Source organism: Leiobunum rupestre, chromosome 11 (genome assembly GCF_980474605.1).
Source record: "Leiobunum rupestre chromosome 11, qqLeiRupe1.1.hap1, whole genome shotgun sequence".
Classification (NCBI taxonomy): Eukaryota; Metazoa; Arthropoda; class Arachnida; order Opiliones; family Sclerosomatidae; genus Leiobunum; species Leiobunum rupestre.
This window is the reverse complement of record NC_143394.1, coordinates 47,806,928-47,818,959: the sequence shown is the minus strand read 5'-3', so window position 1 is coordinate 47,818,959 and position 12,032 is coordinate 47,806,928. Positions and strand designations below refer to the sequence as shown.

General features: G+C 37.7%; 1 protein-coding gene across 6 annotated transcripts in view; it reads right to left on the bottom strand.

The window, feature by feature from the left end:
* The window catches only part of mub (poly(rC)-binding protein mub), a 346,307-nt gene that overhangs the window by 65,378 nt on the left and 268,897 nt on the right, over nucleotides 1-12,032 (bottom strand). For 3 of the 6 annotated variants that reach the window (XM_090163439.1, XM_090163438.1, XM_090163434.1), the window contains exons 1-2: nucleotides 8,675-8,769; nucleotides 7,668-7,851 (exon numbers count right to left, since the gene is read on the bottom strand). In XM_090163439.1, the coding sequence (XP_090019565.1) occupies nucleotides 7,668-7,739 (72 nt within the window). In that variant the 5' untranslated portion in view covers nucleotides 7,740-7,851; nucleotides 8,675-8,769. Of the gene's footprint in view, nucleotides 1-7,667; nucleotides 7,852-8,674; nucleotides 8,770-10,349; nucleotides 10,653-12,032 lie in introns of those variants that run through there. The other 3 variants (XM_090163435.1, XM_090163436.1, XM_090163437.1) reach the window with 2 other exon arrangements.

Genomic DNA, 12,032 nt, shown 5'->3' with positions numbered 1-12,032 from the left:
TTTCCCTTAAAAGAGTCCTTAATCCTTTCCTTAGTTTGACCACGAAAGCTCGCGTTTATTTACATCAGCCGGGTCGGGAGCTTCTCCTAGTGCACCGACGCGCAGCGTGAGGAACACTTCTACAGGCGTTAGTAGGCCAAATATAGACCTCAGTTTACGGAGCCTCATACTGTAATTTATTTACAATTTTTGGTACAATCATTTAAACGAAGCGTAGCTTAAAATTATTTAATCATAATCAAAATGTAGTAATTACCAATGTTTACGATATTTTCTAAATAAAATACCGGCCATTAATTATTGCAAACATTTATTAAAACGCTAATAAATAACTAAATTCATATTAAATTATTAAATTAAATTAAATCTTCCAGTTTCTTAGGAACATTAGAATGTATACAAACTGTACTACCTCTTTCGCACAATAAATAAAAATTATAATCATAAAAAATATAATAAAACACTGCCACATAAATATACGATAAATATATTGACGTCGGAAAGGATTACGTAGAAAGAGAAATTAATAGAAGTAAAAAAAAGAGCAGAATCAATGGAGAACCGAAATTAAGTATTAATGAAAATCAAACGCAATCACCAAATGAGAAACCTAAAAAAAAATCCAATAACGTTATCACAGAGAAAAAAAATCCATCTTCCAAGGAAGAAACGGTATAGTTCAAGGCAGTTCCATAGTTCACTGAAGAAACTAGATCATTTAGCATACGAAGGGTTCCCTATAGCAACGCACCGGAGTCAAGGCGACTATAACACGCTCCTCCCCGCGGTCACCGTTGCGTCGAACCCGGCTTCATCGATCGCATTCATTCCTACAGCGCGTTTACCCCCCATAAGAGCGAAGCTAAGAGGATTCTACGGATGAGTATGAAAGAGGCGGTAAATCCGAACCGAACGTCGCCGTTACATACCATACAGACTTCACCGGTACACAGACTTCCGCGTAAAGTAACGAGTAAGGTTGTAAAAGATGGCTTATACGAGGGTGGCCTAGAGTCGGAACTGCATTAACAAGGGGAGGGGGAGGGGGAGGGGGGGACTCGCTATTTATAAGCCTATAAATATTAAAACGGAAGCTGGCAGCGGTGCCGTCGCCCCCCTTAAAATGAATGATTAATAATGTAAAAGGGACGGATAAAAAGGAGACTTCCCGGTATCTCACGGTCGAAGGGGACGCGAGGCAGGTTGCATTGACAAGGCCTGCCTCGACCAATTAATTTTCTAATCGGCTTCTAGTCGGGAGTGAGTCTTTGTACCCCGGCGTCGCCGAGTCGTATTTTCGAGATTTCCTACGACAAACGATAATTTGATACTAGTCGGACCCTAACTGGCGGCGCGAGAGATGTAATTACTATCCACAGTTTGCTTCGTTTCAAATTGTTTGTGACGGGTATTTAATCGCTGGTAAACATTGTCACTCGACATCAAAACCGCAAATCTGCTATTTAGATAAGGGTTCAAATGACGCAAATTCCAATATATACAGGGTGTTTCAAAAGGTGATGCAAATATTTGAAGGAGTTGTAGGGTGTGAGTTGAGAAGTATGCCTGTTTTTTTTCCCTTTTACTACGATGAGTTAAAAGAGCGACAGAGAGCTTCAAAGTGTGATCTACTAGACCCTGGAAGTAGGCTACAACAAGCACGGGGATGCGCAGGGTTTAGCCTCGCCTGATTTAATAGTTACTAAAATAATTCTCGGTCGCAGGGGTGGCCTGCGCTTAAAGCGCTGAACTAGTTAGTATGTTCTTCGAATACTGGTTTAGGCTTTGTAAATAATATTTGTTGTAAATATATGCAATTTAAAATTGTGTAAATTGTAAATAGTTATACATTCTTCGGTTTTTACTACGCTTGCGCTAGTTTATTGTTTATATCGAGAAGTATATTAGTGTATAACGTATTATTTTTATCTTTATCTCTGCTTGTGAATCCTATTTTAAATTAGATTCCGCCCTGTTTTAAAAGGGACTTTTGTAAAAGAAGCAAATAAATATTCATTCATTCATGCAGGTTCGGGTACCTTTCTTGGTAGAGACGTTGAGCAACCAAAATATTGCCATCCACTAGTCCATACACGAAATGAATATCCGCCATTTCTTCCGAAGTGAACTCCATTGTTGCAGTTTGAAAGAAATCGCGGTCCATCACGACTTTAAATACTGTTTAAGTTTACTTTTTACGCTGGTTACCTCGATTGGTTTACAAAGTCCTTTTTTACCTATCACACGAACCCAAACCTTAATGTTCGCGTTTCCCTGCTGCTTGATTTCGCGCTTGTTGCAGCCTACTTCCAGGGGCTAGTAGGCCACACTTTAAAGCTCTCTGGCGCTCTTTTAACTCATCGTAGGAAAAAGGGGAAAAAAAAAACAGGCATACTTCTCAACTCACCCCCTACAACTCCTTCAAATATTTGCATCACCTTTTGAAACACCCTGTATATCGAAGAATAATCCTTTTGAGAGCTTGTAGATAGTCTACATGTTATATATAAATAAAGTTTCCAATTTAGCCAATATTTCGTAATCCCGTGGGCCCCATTAATTAATACGGGCGTTAATTAGTAAGGATAAGCATCCAAGCAGTGCTGCCAAATAATTTTTAATTAATGGTTTTTATTATTTCCCGGAATTTATTTCGAGAATTATGTCTACGCTAAAGGCATGGAGAAAATGAAGTTTTATTCGCATCTTATTCTAAGATGACTGTGCCACCTAGGAGCAACAAACACAGCACCCCACGCAAGGAGAACGCAACCCGTCAAAAGTCGTGCATTTTCTCGCGTACAGTTTTCATTGGTTAGACGCTTTAGCGCCTGCTGCCGTCGGAAGGGGAAAATTCGGAAATTGTCTTCCCCCTTTCCGTAAAACGTTCAGCGTAAAGGTTCGTCCAATGAAATTTGAAGCTCCTAGGTGCTACTAATTATATTTTTTATAATTTTCTTTGCTCTTGCCGATTATCACGCTGATAATGTACAAGTCTTTAAAATAATAATAATAATAATAATCAAAATCAGCTAGGCGAATACCCAAGGCACCATCTAAAGCCCCATTTTCATACTCGCTGGTAGCGGATAAAAATTGTCAAAATTCGCTTCCGCCACTCGCAAGCGTGAAAATAAATCTAAAATATCTGTTTGAAACAGATCGACGCGGAAAGTGAAAAAGTGTATAGCTGAAGCGGATTTTGAAGATTTTTACCCGCTACCAGCGATCATGGAAATGGGGCTTTAGGCCTAAGTCATCAAGCGACTTTTAAAATATTTCTTTCGATACCGGAATGGACTCAAAAACGCTAAATTCTGAAGTATTTAAAGTGGAAAATATTCCGTAATATAATTTCTCTTTTACCTCGATCTTCTCTGATATACAGCACCGTGGGGCGAGGGTAGGGCGAGAGGAGTTTCGGATGAAATAGATATTAAAAGACTTTAAGAAACTTTTGAAGGCTGGGGAGGCGAAACCTCTTTCATCCCGAAAAAAGGGGCATCGGAAAATGAAACCAAAAAGGTGAAATGAAACTTCCAGGGCGCCACTTCGATATTACGAATCCCGGTCGATCCTCACCTGCGAGTAAGCGACACGCCGATAACATACGCGAGTAAGCCTTACTATTAGTGTCAAGTGAAACGGGTGTTTCAAACGCGGCGTACGAGATGCCTTCCAGGGAAAAGGGGGTGAAATATCAGTATCTTATCAAAGCCCCCCCTCACAAACCTTCGAAGTTATATTTCAATCGAACCCGTATCTACCGCGCAGACTTGACCTATCCCGAAACTTGTCAGGAAACTGTCAAGTAACGGCGCTTCGTTCACCTTAGACAGGTAGCCTTTCAAAAACTTCAAAATAAGGGTAAAAAAAAAACAAGAACCGCTTTTTCCTCACATCACCCAAAAAGGCGGAAAATAGAAAGAAAAATTTTCGATTTAAAATTTAGGTTTACCATCCACTCCCAACGTTTGAATGGAATCGCTATCTTCGGTACAAAAAAGTTGAGAAATATACAGGTAGGGGATTCTTTTTTTATATATCCCGGTCCATCCTGATCCCGCGAAAAAGGGGATATAGAATAGAATATATAGAATTTGCGTAAATTTCAGTATTCCCAGAGTCCATTTTATTCGCTCTCGACACGTCCACAAGATGGCGCGCGTAGCTGGGGGAATCCGAGAAATTGAATTCGGAAATTATATTTTTAGCCCCCATCCCCTTTGAATTTTACGATGGAGCTCAAAACGTTCGTCCCAAAATTTTCTTGGTTGAAATAGCGAATGGATGAAAATGGTATTGCTCGGAATTTGGAAGTAACTTTATTCGCAAATATATTAAATATCTGACCAATATATCAATTTCAAACCTAATAAGTGGGATACCTAATTAAAATATTACAATAACAAATATCCGTTGGCTACGGGAACTCCGTCTCTAGTTCATATATATTTTCGCTAGAAGTAGCGCATCCCAACCGGGATTTTCCCCAAACAAACACGATTCGCTATATACCGCAGACACTACTATTTGACTGGTAAAAATACCAGGAGACTATAGTGGTACTAGTGACTAGCGAGCATCGGACGAGCCTCTCGTAAAATCAATGGAAGCTGGTGATGCAAAATGAAGAACGGCGAGCGTGAATAATGAATTAAGAGCGGGTCTTATCTATAATTCATTGAAATTCCATTATCAGAATTGAATTTATTCTTTATCCGCTGGAAGCGTACATTCATATTCTAGCCCGTTGGATGACCCCGTACGACGCTAGGACAATAGAGAAGAGGAACAATGTATTTAAGGCCACGCCGACGACATTCGATTCGTCGTCAAGTTTGTTTCCTTTCGAAATCGATTCAACATATTTTGAAAGGCGACATAAAATACACAACCAATTCAAATGCTAAGGAAATAACGCACCAACCCCGTTGGATGAAAGTTGAGTTGAACTTCCCCTTCTATCGTGGATGGAGGAGACCCTACCGCATTTGCAAAATAGCTCGGGGCCCAGCTTTTCAAACGCTGCCAAGGAATACTTCCTCCGTAGGAACGGATTCTGTCGGAACTCAGTGTCAACATTTGCTATAAATTATTATCTTCTATATATATATATATATATATATATATATTTATATTACGAACGGTACATATACGAGTATAATTTTCATCCCGCGAGCTAACACCGACTTAGTTCCGTTCCTACTCGCGCAATCTAATTAGATTATCACCCTGCCTCGCGAAATAATTTGATGGAAAACCGATATATTTACTAATCAAGGAGTGAAATTGCGTTCCACAACTACGCCTAATAATCCGAAAGGGTAGGATTAAAACCACCAATACTTAATACTAAATGGGAGTTATTTAAAAGAATCAATATACTAAAACAACCCTTGGCGAGTCAACAATCGATTCGCGTTATTAAGGTGACGTTAGAAATTCTGCCTCGGAAATTAGCGATCGTAGAGCCGGTGGCGACATCAAACGGTATGTTTGGAAATGTTTTCGATAAATAGTAATGATAATAATGATATATAAATATAGAGGGCAGTGTAAAAGAGGAATACGGCTCCCACCAGTCAGCCATAGCCAATACATTTTTCATTCTAGCAAAGTTCACCCGGTTAAGTACTAATTAGCTAAAAATAGTAGGCATAAATCCCGCTAGTCTCCGTAATGAAACTGAAGGTTTAAAAAAGCTTGTTCTTAACAAAAAAAAATATTAAAAAAAGGAAGCGCAAAAAAATCGTTTTAAAGTTGTCCCTCTAAAGCAAAACTTGTTACGTTTTGACATATCAACTTTATAGATTAAATTATAGGAGCTAGCTCCCCCAAAACTAAAGATTTCCGTCCCCTTATTGCATTTTATACAAAAAGAGAGAAATCCAGAAAATGGCATGCAATGTCACGATTTGAGACAATGTCAAAGAAATCGACGAAGTGATTGAAAAGAAAAATACAAAACATGCTAGTTTCCAGAAAGAAAAAAATATATAAAAAATATTGCCAAGCTATTGTATTCAACAAATATCAGGTACGTATCGCGTTCTCTACCAACGATATACGCTTCGTAACCAAGTAGGTTATATACGTGGTTATATCATTACTTAAAAATCCGATAGATGGCATTAGGCCCATTAGGGTAATGATGAAAAATAGGGTTAGTACCACCTAGCGGAATTTTTTTTAAAAGCCTTAACGTAACGCCTTCTTGGTTAAAATAACAAGGATCAGGTAATTATTAATAATGAAGAAAAAATTTGAATTTGTTCCAGCCAACCAGGAGACTAACCGAGGTATTTATCTCGGGTGGTAAGTAGATCTTTGTGTAGCTTGAAAATCCTTAAAAGGGTGCGCGAGAATGGACTTTCATGTTGCCATGGCAACCGAAAATGTTTTTGACAACTTAAAACCTGATTTTATCTACGGAAATAAACGTGTACAGGGTTGACACAAAATTTTAAGATTCAAATTCCCTGACTATTCCCTGACCATTTTAAGAGATTTTCCCTGACTTATTAATGCCAAATTTTTTCTTTTATATTTTACTTTTATCAGAAGTTAATAAATTTATATGGATTTATATTTCCGTAAAAAGGTTATTGCAATGTTGAAAAAATTAGCCAAACTTTCAAGGAAATAAATGATAATCGTGGAATTTGTCATAGATCTAGAGTTAAATTACCTTAAAAAAGTGCCCAGATAAAATTGAATTCCCTGACTTTTCCCTGAATTTTTACCAATTTTTAAACTTCCCTGACATATCCCTGACCTTTTAGGCCCATTTTTAAATTCCCTGACTTTTCCCTGATTTCCCTGACGTGTGGCAACCCTGGTGTATTTACCCATATTTAAACAAATTAACCCAATTTACACATGTTCTGAATTTTGTTTCTAACTAAACTTTTCGATTTTCCCATGTTAATTTCAGTAGAGAAAATCAGGATATAAGTTGTCGAAAATATTTCGGTTGCCATGGCAAAACGAATACCCATCATTGTCCAGGGTTGCCACAGATTTTTCACAATCAAATTTCCCGACTTTTCCAGGTTTTCCCTGACCATCTCCGGAGATTTTCCCTGACTTATTTTGTATTTTTTTTAGCCTATATTTTAGGAAAAGTTTCCAATTTGCAACCGAAATTAAATTCCCTGACATTTCCCTGATTTTTAAACTAATTTTTAAAATTCTTTGACATTTCCCTGATTTTTAGACTAATTTTTAAAATTCTTTGTCATTTCCCTGATTTTTAGACTAATTTTTAAAATTCCCTGACTTTTATACCCATATTCAAATTCCCTGACTTTTATACCCATATTCAAATTCCCTGACTTTTCCAGGAATTCCAGGTTTTCCACGTACCCTGTTGTCCACCCTTTTAGGGATTTTCAAGTTACACAAAGGTCTACTTACCACCCGAGTTTGAACGAAATTGGAGATAAACACCTCGGGTAGTCTCTTTGTAAATCAAAAATCAATTATAACATAAATAGTTGAATTATCTGATCCGTGTAAGAATTAGGAAATAGGTTTAAACAATGAAAAAGGGGAAAATACGGATATAAAGATTATTTGAAAAACGAACAAATAGAAATGAATAATAAAAATAAAGTGAGAGAGAGATTTGTTTTGATAGAGAGGATGTTTGAGATAACACTCACCTTCCCTTGCATAATCAAACGAATGGTCAATGTGACCGAAGGACCTTCGGAAGAGAGGGATTTGGCGGCCATTTGAGAGAAGTGTGTGGTTGGTTGGTGGGACTCGGGTGGTCAAGGTGGTCAAGGTGTTTGGTGGTTGGGCCAGTGCAGGAGAGCGGGTGGCCAAGATTTTACGAGAGGAACTCTAGAAAATTGGAGAGAAAGAAAATGGAAAAAAAGACTAAACAACTAAAAAAACAATTACGCGCCGAGACATTGAATTCACCAAAACTATCAACAGAAAAAGGTATTCAAATGATTTATACGTTAATTATTAAAGGATATGACATTAAAAACACTTTCACAAAGCATTTATACCTTTCGCACCAATTAGCGTGCATCCAATTTCAAAAGGGGGACACGCGTATTAGTTATTTACGCTAAGCACATTTGTTTTGAAACGCGCGCAATTCGTTAGTTTCGACCAACATTCGGATGACTAGAGGTCGGCGGAACGAATAAATTAACCGGCAAAATTTCGATTAACCATAAAAAGTTTGGTTAACTGTTTTTTACGAACATTTTATACGAATAAACAACGATTTAACATGCAAAAATAATCGTTTTTTTCGTATATTTTTCGGATAATTTGCGGTTATGAATAAAAATAAATAATTGGATAATTTATTATTCAAACGCCGATCTCTACGGATGACGATATATTAGTTTGCCAAACGCGTTTCTTTAAAACACATATTAGGAAAGTTAGAGGAAATAACATTCTATAAGACACATCGGAGTTCATTTTCGGTCGCTGCAAAATTTCTCTTTTCCGAATTAATTTCCACCCAAGTTAAAATGATAAATTTGACCGACAATATTTCAATACATTAATTTCCAAAACCCGTATAACACGCAGATATTACCGACGAGGTAGTTCCAAAATTAGTACGCAAAACGTGCTTATTTCCACTATAATAGCAATTAATCCTAGAGTCGAATTTCCAGGAAGGAAAAACCTAACGCACCTTGATAAATATAATCCAAAGGGGCCCGCTTCGAAACGGGAACTTCGCGAGAACGAGTGCCGACTCCTATTTTGGTCGGCGACAAAAGCGATTACAACAGCAATTGTGTTTCTTTATTTTTGGGGGGATGACAAAGAATTAAAAAAAATACGAGAGACACAAAACTTTATTGCGGTACGAGTACACGATTTCCTCTTTTTAATCTTTCTTTTAAACGTAGTCTCAAAATAAAAAGGCAATTAGTGCTTTTTGGGGACGGCGCTAAGCCTGGCCAACACGCGACTCGTCGGAAGATTATCGCGGCGAAGTTAACTCTTTGTCACCAAGAGCATTCTGGGTAACGAAAGCGAGAGACAGCGAGCTACGGAGAAACAAAACCTTAAAGAAGAGAATTGTCAGGTGTCTTACAAACTCTAGCTCTCTCTTCTGGATTGGAGGCGAGCCAAGGAATTCGTACAGTCTCGCAATAGCTAAGACGTAACTGGAATTTCCAGCCCCTTGATTCCATCCTCCCTCCCTTACTCTAAGATTTTATTTTGCTTTTTTATCTACGGGGACTAATTTCCCCTTTTCGTTCGTTTTCATTCAAAATATCAAAAAAAATGGAACTACCTTTTCAATCCCCGTTTAAGCTTTTCGTTGCGAGGTGTTCTATCAGAAGTAAATTAAGTAGCTATTTGGAACAAGTCTAAAATTTTAATTGCAAACTTCATTTTGACAAAGATGGGTCACATTTAACTATTGCAGACCTGATACTCATTTACCCAGTAGAATTTAGTGAGTTTAGTGACTAATTTTCTTTTATTGACTAGTTACATAACCAAAATAGTAACTATATAACCATAGGAAGTTATATCACTTTTTATATTAGAAAAGACGAAATTAGACTAGATTTTTTTATCTATTTACTTTTGAATTAACTATTTTTAAACATACCTGTTCTTTATTTGACTAGCTATACGGAATACTAGCGAAATAAATAAAATTGAACGGAGTTTGATTTTGTTTTATTATTTGTAAAAAAAGGGGTTGTAAGACAGTTTTCTAACGTTCTAAAAATTCGAAAAAAGTGATAAATAGTAACTAATTTTGGGAAAAGTGACTCAGTATCAGGCCTGCTATTGAAAAACAATTTATATAAAATGTATACCGTGACAAGATAATTATTATTTGGCATAAAATTAGGAACGTGAAAAATTTAATCTACCTGAACCGACATTTTTTTTATGTTAACATTTTTTTACGATATTTATAACGTAACAATTTTTACGCATTTAAGCAAATATAGTTTTAATTTAGGTCAAAACACCAATCTCAAAGCGAAGTGAGAAACGTTTCGTTAACTAGTTAAAATAAATACGTTGGTACAATTTATTTACTTCTGATAAACCACCATAATTTCCAACTAATATAGAACTACCCCTTAGATGTTTAAATGGCAATTATCGTCATTAGTTAAATTTTAAGTATTTCGTTTATTCATGATTAATTCCTAACATATTACCCAAAAATTAATAAATTTAAAGAGTTAGTATATTAAACGCAAACCGGTTTTAAAAAGGGGTAGAGAACATCATCCAGACAGACACGCCAAAGACACACACGAGCCTTGCCATCGAGGAAGGTCGGGGGTTAAAAATAAACCAAAAAACGATAAAAAATAGGTATAATCCACCTGCGAAGGCGTATCCTGAAGTAGTAGTAGTAGTAATAGTAGTAGTAGAAGACGGATCCACCAGTTAGAAAGTGAGAGAACAGAAGGGTGGAGTTATAAAAACGAACGGGAAACAAAATAAGGTTGAAATTTTCTTTTTTTTACGCCATTATAAAGAGAAACAAAATCCAAAAAATCGACCGAGAGATAAAAGCGAGGACGAAAAAACGGCGTTCGGAGTGAGCGCGAGACGGAAGGAGACTGTCGAAACACGTGCCTCGGGTTCGTACCCGCGCGACTGATCACAAAGGCGAGAGCGGAGTTCTCTCCATCCGACGCCGAGATGGGCTTCCTCGGCGAAAGGGGCCGGGCTCGGGAGGTTAGAAGGCCCGTCAGGGGTGAGCTGACAGTTCAGGGAAAGCCAAGAGCCCCTCGCCCCGTCGCGCGCCAGAAGAGATCCGCTTAGAAGCCACGTCGAAAGAATAAAGGACTCGGGAGTTGCTCGTGACAAAAGGCGCTCCGGAGAACCTTATTGGAGGGTCGACGAAAGGTAAGATGCCGGTGCTGACGGGGGGAGGAAACTAAGTCCACCCCCCCGTCAGAAGTAGCGTGGAGAGAAGAGAAGCTATCTAATCCAATTTACGGAAGACTCGGAAATATAAGGTCTACGGAATGAAATCTCGAATGCCTGCAAAAAGGTTTCTCTACAATGGCGACCCTCCCCTACGCCATCCTTAGACGGACTGCACCGAAAAGTAAAGAAAAAAGAAAAAGATAGAAATAATATATATATATATATATATATATATATATATATATATAGTAGCCCTGTATATCCGCCGATAAAGCCGAAGAAAGCAAAGGCATACCCCAAGAAGAAAAAAATGTCTTATCAAAGAGTAAAGAAAGTAGCAAAATCGAGTTGGCACCGTGATTTTCTCTTCCCAGGGTTACCTTTTCGGTGCTTACATTTCTCCTCCAGAAATGTCTTACTCAAAATAAAAGAAATATTCCATTGTACATTTTGATAACGTAAGAGTGCAACGACATGATTTCCAACTACGATTCGAAAAGTCTTTCTGATTTGCTACATTTCAAAAGAACCTCGAACGTACACGAGATGTGTTTTAGATCGATAAATCGCCCAGAAAACATTCTCTAAGTACAACTAAAAATCAAAACATACCGTGAGCCCATTAGTACGAGCAGCCCTAATAACCGCTAATGATCTAGGATATTGAAGAGCAATTAAAATTACATCGCGAAACTGTTTTCGTTTCAATTAGCAAAAAGGGGGGATTCTGAAACGAGGCAAAATAATGATGGCGAAGATTTCAAATCATTAGGCATTTTGCAATTTCTTCTTGGGCGTCGAAAGCGCTTAATCCTAGCCAAATAAAGAAGGGTCCAGGACGCCGGGGTTTCAGACTAATTACAAAGACTTTAAAAAATAAAAGGGTCGGAAGATTGCTTCCTGTAAAGAGAGAATTTGCGCACGCTCCGAGATAGGCTCTCCCCGAAATAGACCCCAGAACAATGACAATTCTCGTTTTTACGTGACGATCTATCATGCCGAATCTTAAGTACGTATTGTTCCTTAATAGCTATTTCTAGAATATCAATGCGTTTCTAAAAAAAGCAGCGCGATGTAACTAACAAACTTTTATTTTTAATAACAATTCCGCTTACTCAAGGCATACTTGC